Here is a 17,705-nt window from a genome sequence, read left to right as displayed (position 1 = left end):
GCTGGGGTGTAGTGGAGGGAGAAGGGGGGATGCTAGCTAAAGGGCGTGTTTTTTCTTTTGGGTGGTAAATATGTTCTTTTTTTAAATGAATTATTTTATTTTTTTATGTTTTATTTATTTCTGAGAGAGAGAGAGAAAGAGAGAGAGAGAGAGAGACAGCGTGAGCAGGGGAGGGTCAGAGAGAGAGGGAGTCACAGAATCTGAAGCAGCTCCAGGCTCCGAGCTGTCAGCACAGAGCCCGACGCGGGGCTCGAACCCACAAACCGTGAGATCATGACCTGAGCTGAAGTCGGACGCTCAACCGACTGAGCCACCCAGGCACCCCTTAGGTGGTAAATATGTTCTTGCACTGTGGTGATGGTTATACAACCTTGTGAATATACCCAAATCTTCTGAATTGTACACTGTAAGAGGGTAAATTGTGTATGTGATTTACATCTCAATAAAGCTATTAGAAAAAAAAAAGAACTCACAACCTATGATTGTTACCCCTAATGACCTTCTATTAAAAAATTCTGCATCCATACTGCTCTCCTCACATCAGCCCCACTGGAGAAGGCAGAACACAGGTTCCCAAAGGATGATTTCCCTCAAAGGCTCGCAGGTCACATGAGGGTGACCATCTAGCCTGGTTTGCCCAGGACTCTCCCAGTGTTAGCGTCAGTGCTGTGGCCCAGGGAATCCCTCATTCTTGGATCAACTGAGATGGGTGATCACTACTGGCAACTCATTCTCATAGCACAGGAATGCTCTGCCCTTTAGAGTTGCCAGTGGCTAAAATGGAGTCTCCAAATAAATAACCCTTCCCTCTTTGGGGTATAAGTCATCCTTGAGTTACCCATCATGGTCAAAAAGTATTTTAATTGCTGTTCCCATTTGGAAACTGAGGTTCAGAGAAATGGAGTGACTTACCAGAGGCACACAGGAGCCAGGAATTGAACCTGAGTCTTTTTCCAAAGGTACCTCTTCCACCCATCATCTTGTGTCTCATCACACCACTGGGCTGATTGTCCAGGAACACCTTGAGATGGCTCTTGCCCCCTTGGGAAGGTAGTCAGACATCCAGACAGAAGGAGCATGAGTTTTCAGCTATGTGAAGACAATGAGGCATGTACGGCTTGGGAGTTAACAGCACAAACTCTGGAACCCAACTTTTCAAGTTTGAATCTGGGTTCTGCCACTACTTAGCTGTGTGACCTTGGACACATTACTTAACTTCTCCGTACCTTAGTTTCCTCATATGTAAAATGGGGAAAATTCTGAGTAGCGGGACCAAATTATGGAAATAAACTCTTGACATTCTATTCTGTTCCTTTCTATGAAAACATTAACGGGTTAGGAAATGCTGGAAGCTCTACAGACCGCAGACAAACCTTTAAATTGATCATGGTAGTGGCAGTCTGGGCAGCTCTACCAAAATGGGATGACATGGTCCAGGGTTGTAAGCCCTGCCTTTTACTTACTGGAGCCCAAGGGATCTCCTCATATCATACCTGCCCACAAGGGCGAGGACAGCGGCACACCCTCCATGCGGCAACACCGATCAATCAGCTCTGCTCTCCGCGGTAGGTGTGATCAACATCATTTAACAAATGTGGAAACCGAGGCTCAGAGAAGTTCCAGGATTTGCTCAAGGTACAGTTAATAACGTGCAGAGTTGGGATTCAAATCCTAAACCCACCATGCCTTATTACCTCTTGTATTAGTTATTACTGCTATGGAACAGATTACCAAACTCAGGGCTTAAAACAAGAAACATTTCTAACCGTACCGTTCTTGAAGACCAGAAATCTGGGAGTGGTTTAGCTGGGTAGTTCTGGTTCTGAATCTCTCATGAGGTTGTAGTCAAAATGTTGGCCAAGACTACTGTCATCTCAAACTTCTACTGAGGCTACCGAAGCTGCTTTATAAACTCAGTAATGATGTTGGCAGGATTCAGTGTCTTGCTGGCGATTGGCCAGAGGCTTCAGTTCTTTGCCACATGGACCTCTCCAGAGGGCTGCTCCCAAAATGACAGCTTACTTTCCCCAGAGCAAGAGGGTCAAGAAAAAGCAGCAGAGAAAACAGGGTATCCAAAAGCTGCAGTCTTTTATAAATAAGTGTAGAAGTGACATACCTTTACTTCTGCCACCTGATATTGGCCACACAGACCAATCCTGGTACAGGTGGGAGGGGACTACATATGGGTGTGAATACCTCCTGCAAGTGCATTCCCCAAATCAGCCAGCCCACCCACATGGGTCAAGGAAAATCAGTTTTCCTGGACCTAGTAAGTAGCCAAGCCAAGCAAAGGTCCACTAGGGAAAATCATCCCGCGCCTGAGCCCTCCAAACTCCACCGTCCTGGAGTCCCCAGACTGAGCCATCCAATGGTCGCAGTCGCAGCCTATTGGCCCCTTCCCATCCTGCAGCGCCACACCCGGGCAGCCGCCACTAACTGAAGGACTACAGCCCCCGGCATGCTCTGCGGCGGCCTCGGAGCCACGTGACGAGCTTCTCCGAGTGTCGCCGTCAGGTGACTCGGGGAAGATGGCTGCGTTGACAGTGGAGAACTTCGCCGCGCTCCAGAGCCTGTTGAAGGTAAACTGGAGGGGTGGGGACAGCATGAGGCGAGTCTTTGTCCCCGGGACCTTGGGAAGGAAAGGGAAGACTAAATGGACCCTGATTTGGAGCCGCAACTCTGCCACTACTTCTTGGGGTGACCCCGAAGTTGCGCCTTTCCGAGTTTTGAAAGCATGAAATTAATACCGCCCTGCCTTGATGGTGGAGGGACAAATCAGATAGCGGACATGCGGGCACTGTACAAATGCCCCCTACTAAAAGTCTCTAGGGCTGGCTTTCGGGATTGGTTGCGGTGGAAAGTGCTAGATCCGCGTTGCGAGTTCCCCATTTCATCCCGCAGCTCTTCGTTCCGTAGTTGGCAAATTTGCCTCCTCGGCGCCCACACAGCCCCCCAAGTGAAGTGTGCGTTCTCTTCTCCGGAGTCCCGAGTTTTCTGTAGTTGCTTTGACCTGCGTAAGGGCCAAAACACTCTCCTGAGAGTTATTTGCGAGATTGTGAGGCTTCTTAAAACCAAATGAAATGATGGATTGATTACTTGTTTAACTCTGACATCGCCTATGGCAGAAGGGGCGGCTTTTTCTTCCCTTGTAGACACTTTTCTGCCTTTCTTACAGAGTGGAAGATCCAATCGGGACTAATTTTATTTTCTTAACTCCAGATGAAGAAGGCTGAGTTCATAATACTAGGCAGGTCATGGTACAGCATCGTCATTGATTGGTTCCTGCAGTGGCCACTCTTTTGCCTTGGTCTCATCAGCGTGCACTTGTATTCTCCTTCGCTAAAAGCATCTGCTCTGTGTTATTGACAAGTGTATCCCCAGCAAGTATCCTTACTCCTGGCACACGGCAATGAGTGAAGTCATAAAGCTGGGATTGGAAGCCAAGGCTCTCAGCTCCCACCCTGGGCCTCTCCACCCTCATTGTGGCTCTGCTGACCACCCTGTTACCTATTCATCGTATGGACTTTTTTTCTTTAATAAACTTTAAAAAATTATCATTAGTCATTAATTATCATTAATGTGCAACAGAAAAGTGCACATCTCGGTGATTTATCACACACCTATGTAACTAACACGTTTATCAAAACCAAAACATGACCAGTGCTGCAGAAATCTCTGTTGTTCCTCAACCCGGTAGTAATCACTGTCCTTAATTTGAGAATCAATTTATTACTGCCCATGTTTGAGTTTAAAGGAATAATACAGCATATACTTTTTTTGTTCCTGGCTGCTTTTTCTTGCCATTATGTAGCAATCGTTAATTCATTTTCATTCCTATTATTCTATGTATTTTCTTTTTGTAAATATCACTTTAAATTTTTATTTTGAGGTAATTATAGATTTAGATGCAGTTGTAAAAGGGAATACAGGAAGGTCCCATTTACCCTTTACCCAGTTTCCTCTATCAGTAACATCTTGCAAAACAGTTAATATGATATCACAACCAAGATATTGACGTTGATAGGGTGGAGATTCAGAACCTTGCCCTCATCACATGCCTTCATGCTGCCCTTTTATAGCCAAATCCACTTCCCCCTGCCCTCGCCCTCTCCGTGCCCTCTGGCATTCACTGACCTGTTCGTCATTTCTATAATTTTGTCATTTGACGCCTGTTATATAAATGGAATCATACAGCACATAACATTTTGCAATCGGCTTTTTCACCTAGCCCATTTCGCTAGAGCTTCATCCATGTAGTATCAATAGTTATTTTCTTTTTATCGTTAGGTAGTAATCCATGATACGACATGTAGATTGTTTCCGATTTTTTGGTACTACAAAGAAAGTTGCCAAAAACATTTGTGTACAGGTTTTTGTATGAACGCAAGTCTTCGTTTATCTGAGATAGAAGCCCCGGAATGCAATTGCTGGATCATTTGGTAGTCGCATGGTTTGTGGGTTTTTTTGTTTTTTTAATTTTTAAGAAAATGCCAAACTGTTTTCCAGAGTGGCTGTACCTCTTTACATTCTCACCAGCAACGGATCAGCGGTCCTATTTCTCCCCATCCTTGCAGCATTCGTGGTCATCACTGTGTGTTATTTGAGCCATTCTGATGGGTTTATTTGTTTTTATATGTGGTTTTTTTTTTTTTTACTGTTTATTTTGAAAGGGAGAGTGCAGGTGTGTGCATACACAAATGGGAGAGAGACAGAGTGAGAGAGAGAAAGAGAGAGAAAGAAAGAATCCCAAGGAGGCTGCACACTTGCCTAGTCCAGTGCGGGGCTCAGTCTCATGATGGTGAGATCATGACCTGAGCCGAAACCAAGAGTCAGTCGCTTAACCAACCGAGCCACCCAGGCGCGCCTCTCATTCTGGTTTTAATTTGCATGTTCCTAATGATTAATGATGTTGGACATCTTTTCACATCTTTATTAACCATCTGTATATCTTCTCCAGTGACTTATCTCTTTATGTCTTTTGCCCACATCTTAATTGCATTGTTGGCTTTTTTACTTTTGAGTTTTGAGATGATGCATTCTAGATACTGGTTCTTTGTTGGATACGTGGTTTACACATATTTTCTCCTGGTTGGTGTCTATCTTTTCCTCCTCTTCATAGCGGTGTATTAACTGCTAGGTCTGCCCTTACAAAGTACCATAGATTTAGTGGTTAAACAACAGGAATCTATCCTCTCACAGTTGTGAAGTCCAGAAGTCTGAGACCAGGGTGCTGGCTAGATTGCTTACTGCTGAGGGCTGTGGGAAACAATTTGTTCCAGGCTAAGTCCTACTTTCTGTTGGTTTCTGGCAACAGTTAGTGTACCTTAGCTTGTAAATCTCTGCACTCATCTGCATATGGTGCTCTCCCATTTTGCATCTCTGTGTCTACATTCCCTTTTAAAATAAGGACATGGGTCCTGTTGGATTAGGGTCCACTCTGTGACTTCATCTTAACTAGTTACATCTGCGACAGCGCTGTTTCTAAATGAGACCACATTTTGAGGTTCTGGGAATTGGGACTTTGACATGAATTTTAGGGAGACACCATTCAGACCATAACAGGAACTTTCACAGAGCAAAAGTTTTCATTTTAATGAAGTACAATTTATCAACAGTTTTTTTTTTTTTTTATAAATTGTGCTTTTGGTGTCATGGCTAAGAACTCTTTGCCAAGCCATAGGACTCCAGGTGTTTTATAAAGTTTTATAGTTTTGCATTTTACATTTAAGTACATGATCCATTTTGAGTTAATTTTGTATGACATGTGAGAGACAGTTTGAGATTGATTTTATTTATTTCTTTGCCTGTGAATGGTCAGTTGTTCCATTTCCCTTTGTTGAAAATGCTGTCCTTCCCATAGTTACTTGCTTTTGCAACTTTGTTGACAGTCAGTTGGGGGGCGCCTGGTTGGTTCAGTCACATGAACTGATTCTTGATTTCAGCTCAGGTCATGATCTCCTGTTAATGGGTTCGAGCCCTGCGTTGTTTTCTGCACTGACAGTACAGAGCCTACTTGGGATTCTGTCTCCCTCTCTCTCTGTCCCTCCCCTGCTTGCTCTCTATCTCTCAAAATAAATAAAAATAAACTTAAAAAAAAAAAAAGAATCAGTTGGGTAAGCTTGTGTAAGTTCTATTTCAGGATTCTCTATTTTGTTTCATTTATCTGTTTATTCCTCTGATGATACCACATAGTCTTGATTACTGTCACTATGTCATAAGTCTCAAAATCAGATTGGCTGATTTTTCCTACTTCATTCTTTATCAAAACTGTTTTAGCTATTCTAGTTTCTTTGCCTTCCTATATACATTTTAGAATGATTTTGTCTATATTTTTAAGAATCTGCTGAAATTTTTTATAGGAATTGTGTTAAACCTGTATATCACTTAGGGAAGAATTGACATCTTTAGTGTGTTAAATCTTCCAATCCATGATATAGCTCCTCATTTATTTAGATCTTTGATATCTTTAATCTGTGTTGGGTAATTTTTAGCATACAAGTCCTATATATGTTTTGCTAGATTTATACCAAGTATTTTTCTTTTTTTGAGCAACTACAACTGATACTGTGTTTTTATTTTTTAAAGTTTTATTATTATTTTAGTAATCTCTGCACCCAGTGTGGGGCTCAAACTCACAATCCCCAAGATCAAGAGTTGCATGCTCTTCTGACTGAGCCGGCCAGGCACTCCTAATATTGTGTTTTTAATTCCAATGTTTACACATTCATTGCTAACATTTAGAAAAACAGCTGATTTTTTGCATGTATCTCATATCTGCAAACATGCTGAACTCACTTATTCTAGTAGGTTTTTTTGTACATTCCTTGGGATTTTCTGTGTAGACAGTCATGGTTTCTGAAAATAGGGCAGCTTTGTTTCTGCGTTTCTGATCTTTTATTTCTTTTTCTTATTTCAGTGGCTAGAATTTTCAGCACTATGTTGAAAAAGAGTGGTGACAGCAGACATCCTTGGCTTGTTCCTGACTTTAGATTTTCACCATTAGGTATACTGCTATCTCTAGGGTTTTTGTAAATGCTGTATATCAAGTTATGGAAAGCCTTCTCTCTGTTTCTAATTTTATGAGAGTTTTCATCAAGAATGGATGTTGAGGGGCATCTGGGTGGCTCAGTCATTTAAGCAACTTTCTTTTGGTTTTGGCTCAGGTCATGCTCTCACTGTTTGTGGGTTCGAGTCCCACATCAAGCTCTGCACTGAGCATGGAGCCTGCTTGAGATTCTCTCAAAGAATGGATGTTGAATTTTGTCAGCTGCTTTTTTTGCATTCATTGATATCATGTGATTTTCTTCTTGAGCCGATTAATATGGTATCCTTTTTTGTTTCCTAGAAAAGACTGTGTAGGACTAGTTAGTTCTTTTTTTAAACATTTGTTAGAATTCTCCATCAAGCGGCACCTGGGTGGCTCAGTCAGTTAAACATCTGACTTTGGCTCAGGTCATGATCTCACAGTTCATAGGTTCGGGCCCCCATCAAGTTCTCTGTTGTCAGCACAGAGCCTGCTTGAGATTCTCTGTCTCCCTCTCTGCCCCTCCCCTGCTCGCTTGCTCTCTCTCTCTCAAGAAGAAAATAAACATTAAAAAAAAATTTTTTTTTTAATAAAAAAGAAAGAAATCTCCAGTGAAACCATCTGGGCCTGGAGATTTCTTCTTGGGAAGTTTTAAATTATGAATTCAGTTTCCTTAATCATTATAGGGCTATTCAAATGATCAGTTTCATGTTGGGGGAATTGTGGTAGTTTGTGTTTTTTGAGGAATTTCTCCACTTTAAGCTACCAGATTTACATGTTGTAAAAGAGTTGTTTGCAGTTATTATTTTCCTTTTGAAGTCCTTAGAATCTGTGGTGCTCTACATTTCTGTTTCAGTCCTGAAATTGGTAATTTATGTCTTCTCTCTGTTTAAGTTCGTGGGCCTTGGTAAAAGTTTGCCAATTTTATTGATATTTTCAAAGAACTAATTATTTTTTATTATTTTTTTTAACCTTTATTTATTTTTGAGACAGAGAGAGACAGAGCACGAGCTGTGGAGGGTCAGAGAGAGAGGAAGACACAGAATCCGAAATAGGCTCCAGTCTCTGAGCTGTCAACACATGAACCCATGAATCGCGAGATCATGACCTGAGCCAAAGTCGGCTGCTTAATCGACTGAGCCACCCAGGCGCCCCTCAAAGAACTAATTCTTTGTTTCATTGATTTCTCTCTCTCTCTCTCTCTCTCTTTTTTTTTGCTTTCAGTTTCATTGGTTTCTGTCCTTTGTTGTTTCCTTTCTTCTTCTTTTCAGTTATTGTGCTTTTCTTTTTCTTTGTTCTTGTGGTGGGGATTTAGACTATTGATTCGAGTACTTTACTCTTTTATAATATATTCATTGAATGCTGTAAATTTTTCTCTCAACGCTGTCGTGACTGTGTCCCCAAAATTTGGGTTTTGTTTTTCGTTTTTATGCCTTTAGTGTAATTTTTAAAATTTCCCTTGAGCTCCTCTTTGTTCTGTAGATCGTTTAAGTTTCCGACTGTTTGAATATTTTCTTGACGTCTTTTTTGTTAGTGATTTCTAGTTTGATTCCATTGTGGTTACCAAGAGCACACTCTATTGATTTCAGATCTTTCAGATTTGTTGAGGTCTGTTTTATGGCTCAGAATATGATCTCTCTTGGTATATGTTCAGCGGGCACTTGAAGAATGTATCTTCTGTTGCTGCTGGCTACTGTTCCATGAACGTTGATTAGACTGATTGATGGTGTTGTTGAAATGTTCTGCGTCCTTGTTGAACGTCTGTCTAGTTCTATCAGTTGTTGAAAGATAGTTGTTGAAGTCTCCAACTGTACTTGTGGATTTGTCTGTCCCTCTTGTCAGTTCTGTTTTTACTTCTTGTGTTTTCTAGCTCTCTTTCTGGGTGCATACGTATTTAGGATGTTTTCTTAGGAGCTGTAACCTTTTATCGTTATATAATGTTCCTTTCTGTTTTTGGTAAGGAGCACCACTGCTTTGCTGTGAAGTCTACTCTGTCTGATATTAATGTAGCCAGTCTTGATTTTATTTCATTAATATTTGCATGATGTATCTTTTCCCGTCCTTTTAATCTGTCTCTATCATATTTGAAGAGCATTTCTTTTNATCCATGTTGCTACACATGGCCAGATTTCACTCATTGCCATGTAGTATTCCATGGTATAGATAAACCACATCTTGAAGAGCATTTCTAATAGACAGCATTTAATTGAGTCATATTTGCAGCTCATATTTAATTTATCATTTACAGCTAATATAATGATTGAATGTTAGAATTTAAGTCTGCCAGTTAATTTTTTTGTTTCTTTATCTGCTCTTTCATGTTCTTTGGTTTCTTTTTACTTTTTCCTGCTTTCCTGTGGTTATTTGAACATATTTTTGGCATTCCCTCTTATCTATAACATTTTAAAATATATTTCTTTTTATAATCTTTTTAGCAGTTCCTCTAGTTACTACATTTATATACATAACATCACAATCTCTCAGTGTCATCATTTTGCCAGTTAGAGATGACGTATGGAAACCTTACCTTCCTTTCTATCCCTTCTCCATTTATAATATGATTGTCTTAAATATTTCCTCTGCATACATTTAGAGCCACATTGGACAGAGTATAATTTTTGCTTCATCCTTCAGACAGAATTTAGAAATTCAAGAGAAGGAAAGTTATTGTATTTACCCTTATTTTTGCTTGTTGTATTCTGTGTGTCTTCCTGATGTTCCAAGGTTCCTTTTATTGTGTCCTTTCTATTAAGAGAACTTCTTTTGTCTTGTGACAGATTTTCTTTGTTTCCTTTTATGTGACAATGTCTTGATTTCCTCCTCGTTTTCTGAAGGGTATTTTTTGCTGGTGTAGGATTCCAGGTTGATAGTTTTTCTCCCAATATCTTTAAATATTGTGGAAAAAATATTGTGCCACTGCCTTCTTGTTTCTGTGGGTTCTGATTTGAAATCTGCTATTATTCTAATGATCCCATAGAGATAAAATATCGTTTCTCTCTTAGTGGTTTCAAGATTTTTTTTCTTTGCCTTTAGTTTTCTGGAGTTTAATGATGGTATGTGTTGGTATGGGTTTCTTTGGATTTATCCTCTTGAAAATTTGCTTCAGTTCTTGAATGTGTACAGTTGTGTCTGTAGCTAAACTTGGAAAGTTTTAAGCCATTATTTCTTTAAGTACTTTTTCAGCCTTGCCCTCTTTTATCCTCCCCTTCTAAGACGCCAGTGACACGAATGCTAGATTTTTTGGTATAGTCCCAGAGACCCCTGAGGCTCCGTTGTTATTTTCAGTCTGTTTTCTGTGTGCAGATTGGGTACTGTCGAGTGGTTCTGATCCTTTCCTCTGGCCCCTTTCATTCTGGTGCTGAGCCCATCTACCAAACCTTTAACATTGGTTATTGTATTTTTTCAGTTCTAAAATTTCCATTTTGTTGTTCTTTGTATCTTCTGTCTCTTTGCTGGAACTTTCTGGCTTTTTAATTTGTTTCAGGTGTCTTTCTGTGTACTTGTTGAAGCATTCTTATCATGGCTGCTTTAAAATCTTTGTCAGGTAATTTTAACATCTCTTATCTTGATGTGGACAACCTAATGATTGTCTTTTTGCATTCAGTTTGAGGTCTTTCTGGCTCTTGGTATGATGAATGGTTTTCAGTTGAAACCTGGGCATTCTTGTATTATACCCTAAGATTCTGGATCTTCTGTTTTAGCTGGCTCTCTCTGACACTGCTTGGGTAGGGGGAAAGGATTTCTGCCTCATTACTTCCAGATGGAGATAAAATTCCAGGTTCTGCACTGGCTCCTACTGAAATCCAAAGTGGGGGTTCCTTGTGGCCACTGGGCAGGGGTGGGAGTTCTGGCCCCAGGTGGTCCCTATTAATACCATGTGGTGCCGGGACTTGTTGCCAGTCGGTGGGATGAAGGCCCCCGCTTCCTACTTGGTCCTCCCTGGCACCACTCTGGTGGGCGCCTTGGGACACCGTACTGCAGTCTCCAAAGGGTGTAAGTCTGCACCCCCCCACCCAGCCTTTGCTGACACAGGCAGCAGTGTGGCTCTAGTTTTCTTCTGTGGTGTTCGGCTGCAGTAGAGCAGTTATTACCTAAAAGGTCTCTGTCTTGCGAAGCTTTTTTGGTCCTTTGGCTCAAGAGAGCAGGTATTTGTTGGGAGTTTTTGTGTACCTGTTAGCATTCTGGGTTGCCCTGTTCTTCAGTTCAAAGTCTGATTTACAAACAGAAAGAAAATCCCGGAAAGTCACCACCGTGTCATTTCTTGGTCGTGAGGTCCACAGCAGGTCCCTCTCCTCCCCTCCCCTCCCCCTTTCAGAGTTAGCTTATGTTTTCTGTATGTGGTTTTAATTGTGCTCAGAAGGAACAGTCCGTCTATTGCATCCTTCCAGAAATGGAAATATCCGATGCACCTTTAAATCTTGCGTCCCAGAGGTATCCCACGATGACTGAGACAGTATTATGTTCTAAAACATGTATTTTCAGAGTCTGAATTGGTTTCTTCCCCCATCTGTGAATTAATTCATAGGCCTCCTCAAAAGATGTTGTCAGACAGCTGTGCCAAGAGAGCTTTTCCAGTTCAGCCGTTGGCTCAAAAAAACTCTTGGATATTACGTGTTCCAGCTTGTCTGTGACCCAGGAGGAAGCGGAGCAAGTAAGTATGGTCAGAAATGAACTTTGGCCGCTGGCTTCTCAGCTCACTAGTGTCTTTCTTAACTTCCCAGTCATTGCCACATCCAAGGAAATTTTTCCCCTGAAATGTCTGTTGACATTATAACAAACTTAAAATAGATTTTTTTTTTTTTAATGCTAGTGAACTTAAAAGCTATTGTCTTTGAACCTTCACTTCCTTATGATAAATGAGGCCTGGATGGGAGAATTATACCTAGAATCAGAGGTCCCGGCCATTTCCTTTTCAGACTTGTTCCCTAGACAGTGTGGACAAAAGCCAGCCTTTCTGTGATTTTCTTTCCCTGTAACGTGCCTCTGCTGTTAGCTTGTCAGCCAGAGAGCTCAGACAGACTTCTTAGGGGTCACTGGGCAGAGGCTCCGAGCTGAGGGAGCTGAGGCCTGAGTGTGAGGCGTGTGAGGCGGGATGGGGGGGTGGGGCATGCTCCTGGGCCCCCACCTGACCTCAGCGGGTGGCCAAAAGGAAGAGCGACTTTATGCAGTATTCACAGCCTGCTCTTTTTAGGGCACATCTGTTTTTAAAACCGGAGTTCATCCGAACAATTGCTATTTTTAACCCAGAGCTCTGTTCATTGAAGTCAGCTATAGAACAGGAAAGGCAATAGAACGGGAAAGGCAGAAGCCAGATTATGGAAGCGAGTGGGACTTATTTTGGGCTCCCCAGAAGTAGACCCTGAGGCGTGAGTCTGGAAAGCACAAAGGAGGGAGTGGGGCAGTCCTGCAGGGAAGGAGAGGGAGCCGGGAAAGGGTGTGTGATGACTGGGTACTGTGGTGGCAGCGGGGCTGTTGGGGACCCTGCAGGGCATTGGCCCCTAACAGGCACCCTCATCGGGAGGGCCGGCCCCCTCACCTTTTGGCTGTGCCCTGCGGCCCAGCCTCCTCCCAGGGCATCCGAGAGCAGTTCCCTCCAGAGAGTCTCCTTGGTTTCAGCTGAGCCTTGTGCTGTCCCCGGGCCGACCCGGGCCACACCGGGCTGCGGGTTGCAAGGGCGGAGGGTGGCACACGCCAGCCTAGCAGGCCAGCGTCGGGCACTCCTCCCCCCCAGCACGGTCAGCACAGCCCACACGATCCGTTTGTTCTCTTTGCCCTCCTGGCTGACAGCCTAGGGACAGGGACACCCTGGATTAGAAGGCCAGACCCCTCGGGAGCCGGTACCGCTGGTGACAGTTCAGAATGCCCAGCTTCCGGTGGGGCGGCAACGGGCAGCCGGAAGCTGAGCTCGGGGGTTCCCGCGGACTTAGGTCTGAGGCCGTGACCCCAGGCAGTGACCTGAGGCAGTGTCACCTAGCAACACACTAACTTGCCGCTTCTCTCATGTTACCAGAGAATAGGCTGGAAAGTGAACTGAGGGTCAGATTCTGTGCACAAGGAGAGAGGACTTACTAACCCCTTGTTCCCAAGCAGAAGTTTCTGGCTCGTGGACAGGCTCCTAGGTCAGGAGGCTGCACCCGTCTTCCAGAGCAGCAGGGATGTAGGGGCGGGCCAAGGCCCGTGGGCGTCAGGACCCATGGGGCTGTTGGGGTGACCGGGGCAGGGAGAGGCGGGCCCTCGGGGCGCCCGGGGCCCTGCCGCCACCCCCCAGCCCCTGCTCTCACCACCCTGCCCTGCAGCTGCTCGGGGCTCTGCACCGCCTCACCAGGCTGGCCGTGTTCCGTGACCTGTCCTCTGCCGAGGAGATTCTGGCTCTCTTTCCCGAGAATTTCCACCAGAACCTCAAACACCTGCTGACGAAAATCATCCTAGAACACATGTGAGTGCTCCTTTCTTGAGAGCTCCTTGTAACGCTTTCATAGTGAATTTGCGGGTCAGTAAATATTTACCTTCAATCTCATTTGTAATGGCTAAATGTATTCCTTATGTGGAGAAATTGTGTACAATTTAGTTAAGAAATTCCCGAGTGCTGGATGTTTAGGCTAATGGCAGTTTTCACTTCGGTGAAAAATTTACTGTGGAACTTTTGCTCACATGCTTAATCATTTCCTTATTGGTTAAAGGCCGTAGTGAGGCTCTGCTTTACAGTCTCAGGTTGGCCGGTGGAAAGACTGCACCAGCCGTTTCCACCAGCAGGACCGGAGAGCTCCCCTCCCCACGCCCTCGTCAGCACCGAGAGAGTTCGTTTTCCATTTTCGCCAGTTCACAGATGCCAAATGCACCTCATTTCAGTGTATATATCTTTGATTGATGTCAAAAGTCTCTTTCATATTTTTTAAATTCTTTTTTAATATTTATTTACTTTTGAGAGAGAGAGGGTGAGCAGGGGAGGGGTGGGGGGGTGCAGAGAGAGAGGAGACAAAGAATCTGAAGTAGGCTTCAGGCTCTGAGCTGTCAGCACAGAGCCTGACGCGGGGCTCGAACTTAGAAACTGCGAGATCACGACCTGAGCTGAAGTCAGTTGTTTCACCGACTGAGCCACCCAGGTGCCCTCTCTTTTTCATATGTCTAACCAGTCATTTTTGTTTCTTTTGTGAATTATCTAAACATTTTCTGGGAAAATCCTTTAGGTACATACAATTTAAGCAGAACCGATAGCTGCTGCTTAGCAGCAGTCTTGAACAGAATTCTCAGATGGGAATAACAGATACTGCCTGCTTGCCAGAGGTGTTATTGTTTATTCAGACTTTCTCACACGTGACCACATTTTGTCCTGACTGCCTGGCACCTCACGGTGACGCCCTGTGCGGTAGCATTAGACAGGTCTGCTTGACCGTGTCTGCCCAGGTGCAGAACTTTGTGGAATAGATGCTTGATGCGGCAGATTGACCCTTCCTGTTTTGTCTCTGAGAACGATAACGCAGTAGGACTGCAGTGCGCTAAGCCTTTTCTTCCCCCCCACCAAGCTCTGAAAACTTAACTGATCGAGCCACCCCGGCGCCCTTCTAACCTATGAAAACTCACACTTACGGCCTTAACGTCACTGAGTTGTGTATGACAAACAAAAAACTGCTTCTTGCCGGCAAACATTTCTGTGGTCCTTTGCTGTCAGGAAGTGATTACGGGCTTGAAGGTCCCAGAAGGGGAAGAGGTCCAGGTCCACGGGCCCCTCTCATTACTGGTTCTCATCCCTCTTTCGTTAATTTTTCCTCATCTTTCCCTCTAAACAGCTNCTTTCCTTTTTAATAATCACTTTTTCATTGTTTTTCTGATTGTAAACTTAATGTAATAAGGGCATATTGTTTATATGAAAAAAAGGAAATATGCACAGCAGAAAGTGAAGTACCTAAACCCATCATATTTCCATTAGGAAAAAAGCAGTAATGGAATTGAATTATTTTGAAAGATTGAATAAAAGTGGGTATGTTATGAATGNCTTTCTAGCCAGTCACAGTGTCGACAGCATTAACTCGTTGGGTCCTCCCCACCCCCACCCCACCCCTGGGACTAGGCTAAGATTATCCGCACTTTACAGAGGAGGGAACAGGCCCAGAGCTTAGAGAAGTGGTAGAACCCGTCTTCGAGCCGACTCTCCACTGTTGTCGAAGCGACACATTTCCTAGACTCAGGCCCAGCCTCATCTTCTCTGCCTTGGAGCGCTATGTGTGGGCAGGAGCCCGGCCAGGCGCCCACCCTGAAGCAGCGCCAAGCGCACGCGGCACTGCGGTGGCAAGGAAGGCCTGTGCCTTCCTGTGAGGTCAGGAACCCGGCCTTGGCTTTCCTGCGGAGACTTGCTCTGTGGCTGGGTAGCAGGACAGCCACCGGGGGCGCTGTCAGAGTGAGGGCTGGGGAGCGTGAGAGGCATGCACTCCGAGCTGGGCTGTCTCCTTCGCAGTCTCCCTGCCGCGCCTGGTCGACCTAGACTGGAGAGTGGACATCAAAACCTCCTCTGACAGCATCAGCCGCATGGCCGTCCCCACCTGCCTGCTCCAGATGAAGGTACGCCTGCGCTCGCGAGAAGGAACCACGGGATAGCAGTGTCTTGGTGCCCCGCCAGCAATCGAAAATACGGGTGTCCACAGCTCTGGGACCTGTACCCCGCAGGAAACACTAGCACCCCCAGGTGGGGTCTTTTTTGTCAAGTCTACAGAGTAGGACTGTATTCATATATTATACACGTAATAAAACACAGACCCAAAGTAGTCATTTTAAAATGTAAGTCAGACACAAAACACAAGTTTTAAAAATGGTTTGCTGATCCCTGAAGTTTAGCTTACACGCTGTTGGGGAGGTTCAGCTTTCACCAGGCAGGGGGGCCGCCGTCATATTTCAGATTGCCCTCGGGATCATTTCGGTTCACCTCGGGCAGCTGCCTGTCCTGTGGATTGGGCCCCCGCTGTGTGTAGCGGCGCTGGGCGGGAGCCCCTGTTAGCAACCAGACAGCCATGGTCCTTCTTTCTCTTGTTCGCACACTGTCGCCTCCCCGGCGTTACCGTCACTGTACAGTTCTCTTGGGAGTCTTTTTAAACCCCACGTCTGTTTTAGGGTCTGTTGAGTGATGCTGGGTTTACTTAACCTCACACCCAGGAAATCAGACCTGTAAGAAAATGAAAAAGTAGGGGTGCCTCTAACAACGAAGTCTTGATCAGTAGAGTTTACTTTTCTTAAAGAAACAGATACCCCTAACTAGAAGCTCTATATTCTGCATCCGGTGAGTCCCGCGTACCCCTAGCACCCCCTGCATAGAGCAGCAGTGTGGGCCCAGCAGCGGCTTCCTACTCCACGGCCCAGAGTCGGGGGCCCGAGGGGTGAGCCAGTCTTAGCTCCTCCGATACCCTCCCTGAGCATCCTCACGGACAGAACTTTCCCAAGCTTCAGGGAATCTCGTTTGCTAAATGGCTCCAGGGCTGGGGTTCCGTGTGGAGCAAAGAGCCTGTCCTCAGGTTCACGGGAACTGGGGAGGGCTCCCGGGTCCAGCGCTCACCCGCAGGGCCACGGGAAGAGAGGCAGCTCTGACCTCTGAGCCATGTTCTCTTTTCAGATCCGGGAGGATCCTAGCCTGTGCGGAGACAAGCCCGCCGTCTCGGCTGTCACTGTGGAGCTGAGTAAGGAGACGCTGGACACCATGCTGGACGGGCTGGGCCGCATCCGAGACCAGCTCTCCGCCGTGGCCAGCAAATGAGCCCAGCCAGCCGTTGCCCCTGCTGATGGGGCCAGGGAGGGGCTGCCGTCCAGAAGGCTGGGCGGGTGGGGAGGAAGCAGCCCTGCCCCACGCCTTCTCCTCCCCCATCTTTCCTCTTTCTGAAGCTGGCTGAGGCGGGAGCCTCCATGGCTGGAAGGTGTAACCAGTACTGTGACCTGTAAGGGGGACTCGGCTCCGGCAGCCGCCCCGCGTGGCTGACGGGAAATCCAGGCCCATGTGGTAGAGCTCATCTAGCACGTTCCCTCCCAGCAGCAGGTATGAGGTGGCAGCTTGGAACACAGGGAGGGGACCGGCAGTCCTGCTCCTCCGTCGGGGAAGCTGGCCGGGTCCCCAGAGCGGGGCCACTGCAGTGTGGCCCACCCCAGCCTCCACCCAGAGCCTCGCCGAGCCCCCCCCACCCTGTCGGCCCTCCTTCCAGCCTAGGGGGTCTGAAAGGGGGGCCGATCCCCTCCTGCACGAAGCCAGAGGGCCCGCCCTTGGTGCTGTGTCACCGTTGCAGGCTAAGCAGTGGGAAGGATTGGAAATAAATAACAGTTCTAACAACCTTATGACTCTAGTCCTGTTTCTCGAAGCTTCTGTCCTTAGCCGGAGTTCTTGCCTTAGGCCAGTGCTGCCTCATGTTCATAAAGATGATCCCAGCTTCGTAATTCCCAGCTAAGCCCGTGGGCACTGTGACCTGAAACCAGGCTTGTGACCCTCCCCATGTTCCCTGTTTGCCTGTCACGTAGAGCAAAGGAAAGCGAGGTTGACAGTGTGTGCTTGTTAAGAGCTAGCGTGGAAGTGCCCCTTAGAGCGGAGCCATCCCTGGCACGTGCCTGCCACATCCCGGGGCCCCTGTGTGAGGCTGCCCCCTCGTTATCCCCTTCCCCCCACGGCGGCAGCGCCCGCCTGCTGAGTTCCCGTTTTGATGGCTTCTGGGCA

At 45.8% G+C, this 17,705-nt stretch overlaps 2 protein-coding genes across 2 annotated transcripts in view; one reads left to right on the top strand and one right to left on the bottom strand.

The window, feature by feature from the left end:
* Positions 1-2,614, bottom strand: part of PRR5L (proline rich 5 like) — a 150,762-nt gene extending 148,148 nt beyond the window's left edge. The window contains exons 1-2 of the mRNA XM_077777466.1: positions 1,772-2,614; positions 913-1,041 (exon numbers count right to left, since the gene is read on the bottom strand). The gene's annotated coding sequence lies outside the window, so the exon portion shown is untranslated. The remainder of the gene's footprint in view (positions 1-912; positions 1,042-1,771) is intronic.
* Positions 2,516-17,328, top strand: COMMD9 (COMM domain containing 9). The gene is given in 5 exon segments (XM_077777472.1): positions 2,516-2,579; positions 11,550-11,675; positions 13,321-13,460; positions 15,421-15,580; positions 16,623-17,328. Coding segments are annotated over 5 exon segments (618 nt in total). The 5' UTR covers positions 2,516-2,528; the 3' UTR covers positions 16,764-17,328.
* Positions 17,329-17,705: the final 377 nt, after the last annotated feature.

Source organism: Crocuta crocuta, unplaced genomic scaffold, assembly GCF_008692635.1.
Source record: "Crocuta crocuta isolate KB4526 unplaced genomic scaffold, BGI_CrCroc_1.0 scaffold384, whole genome shotgun sequence".
NCBI classification, from domain to species: domain Eukaryota; kingdom Metazoa; phylum Chordata; class Mammalia; order Carnivora; family Hyaenidae; genus Crocuta; species Crocuta crocuta.
This window is presented reverse-complemented; position numbering and strand designations above follow the sequence as displayed.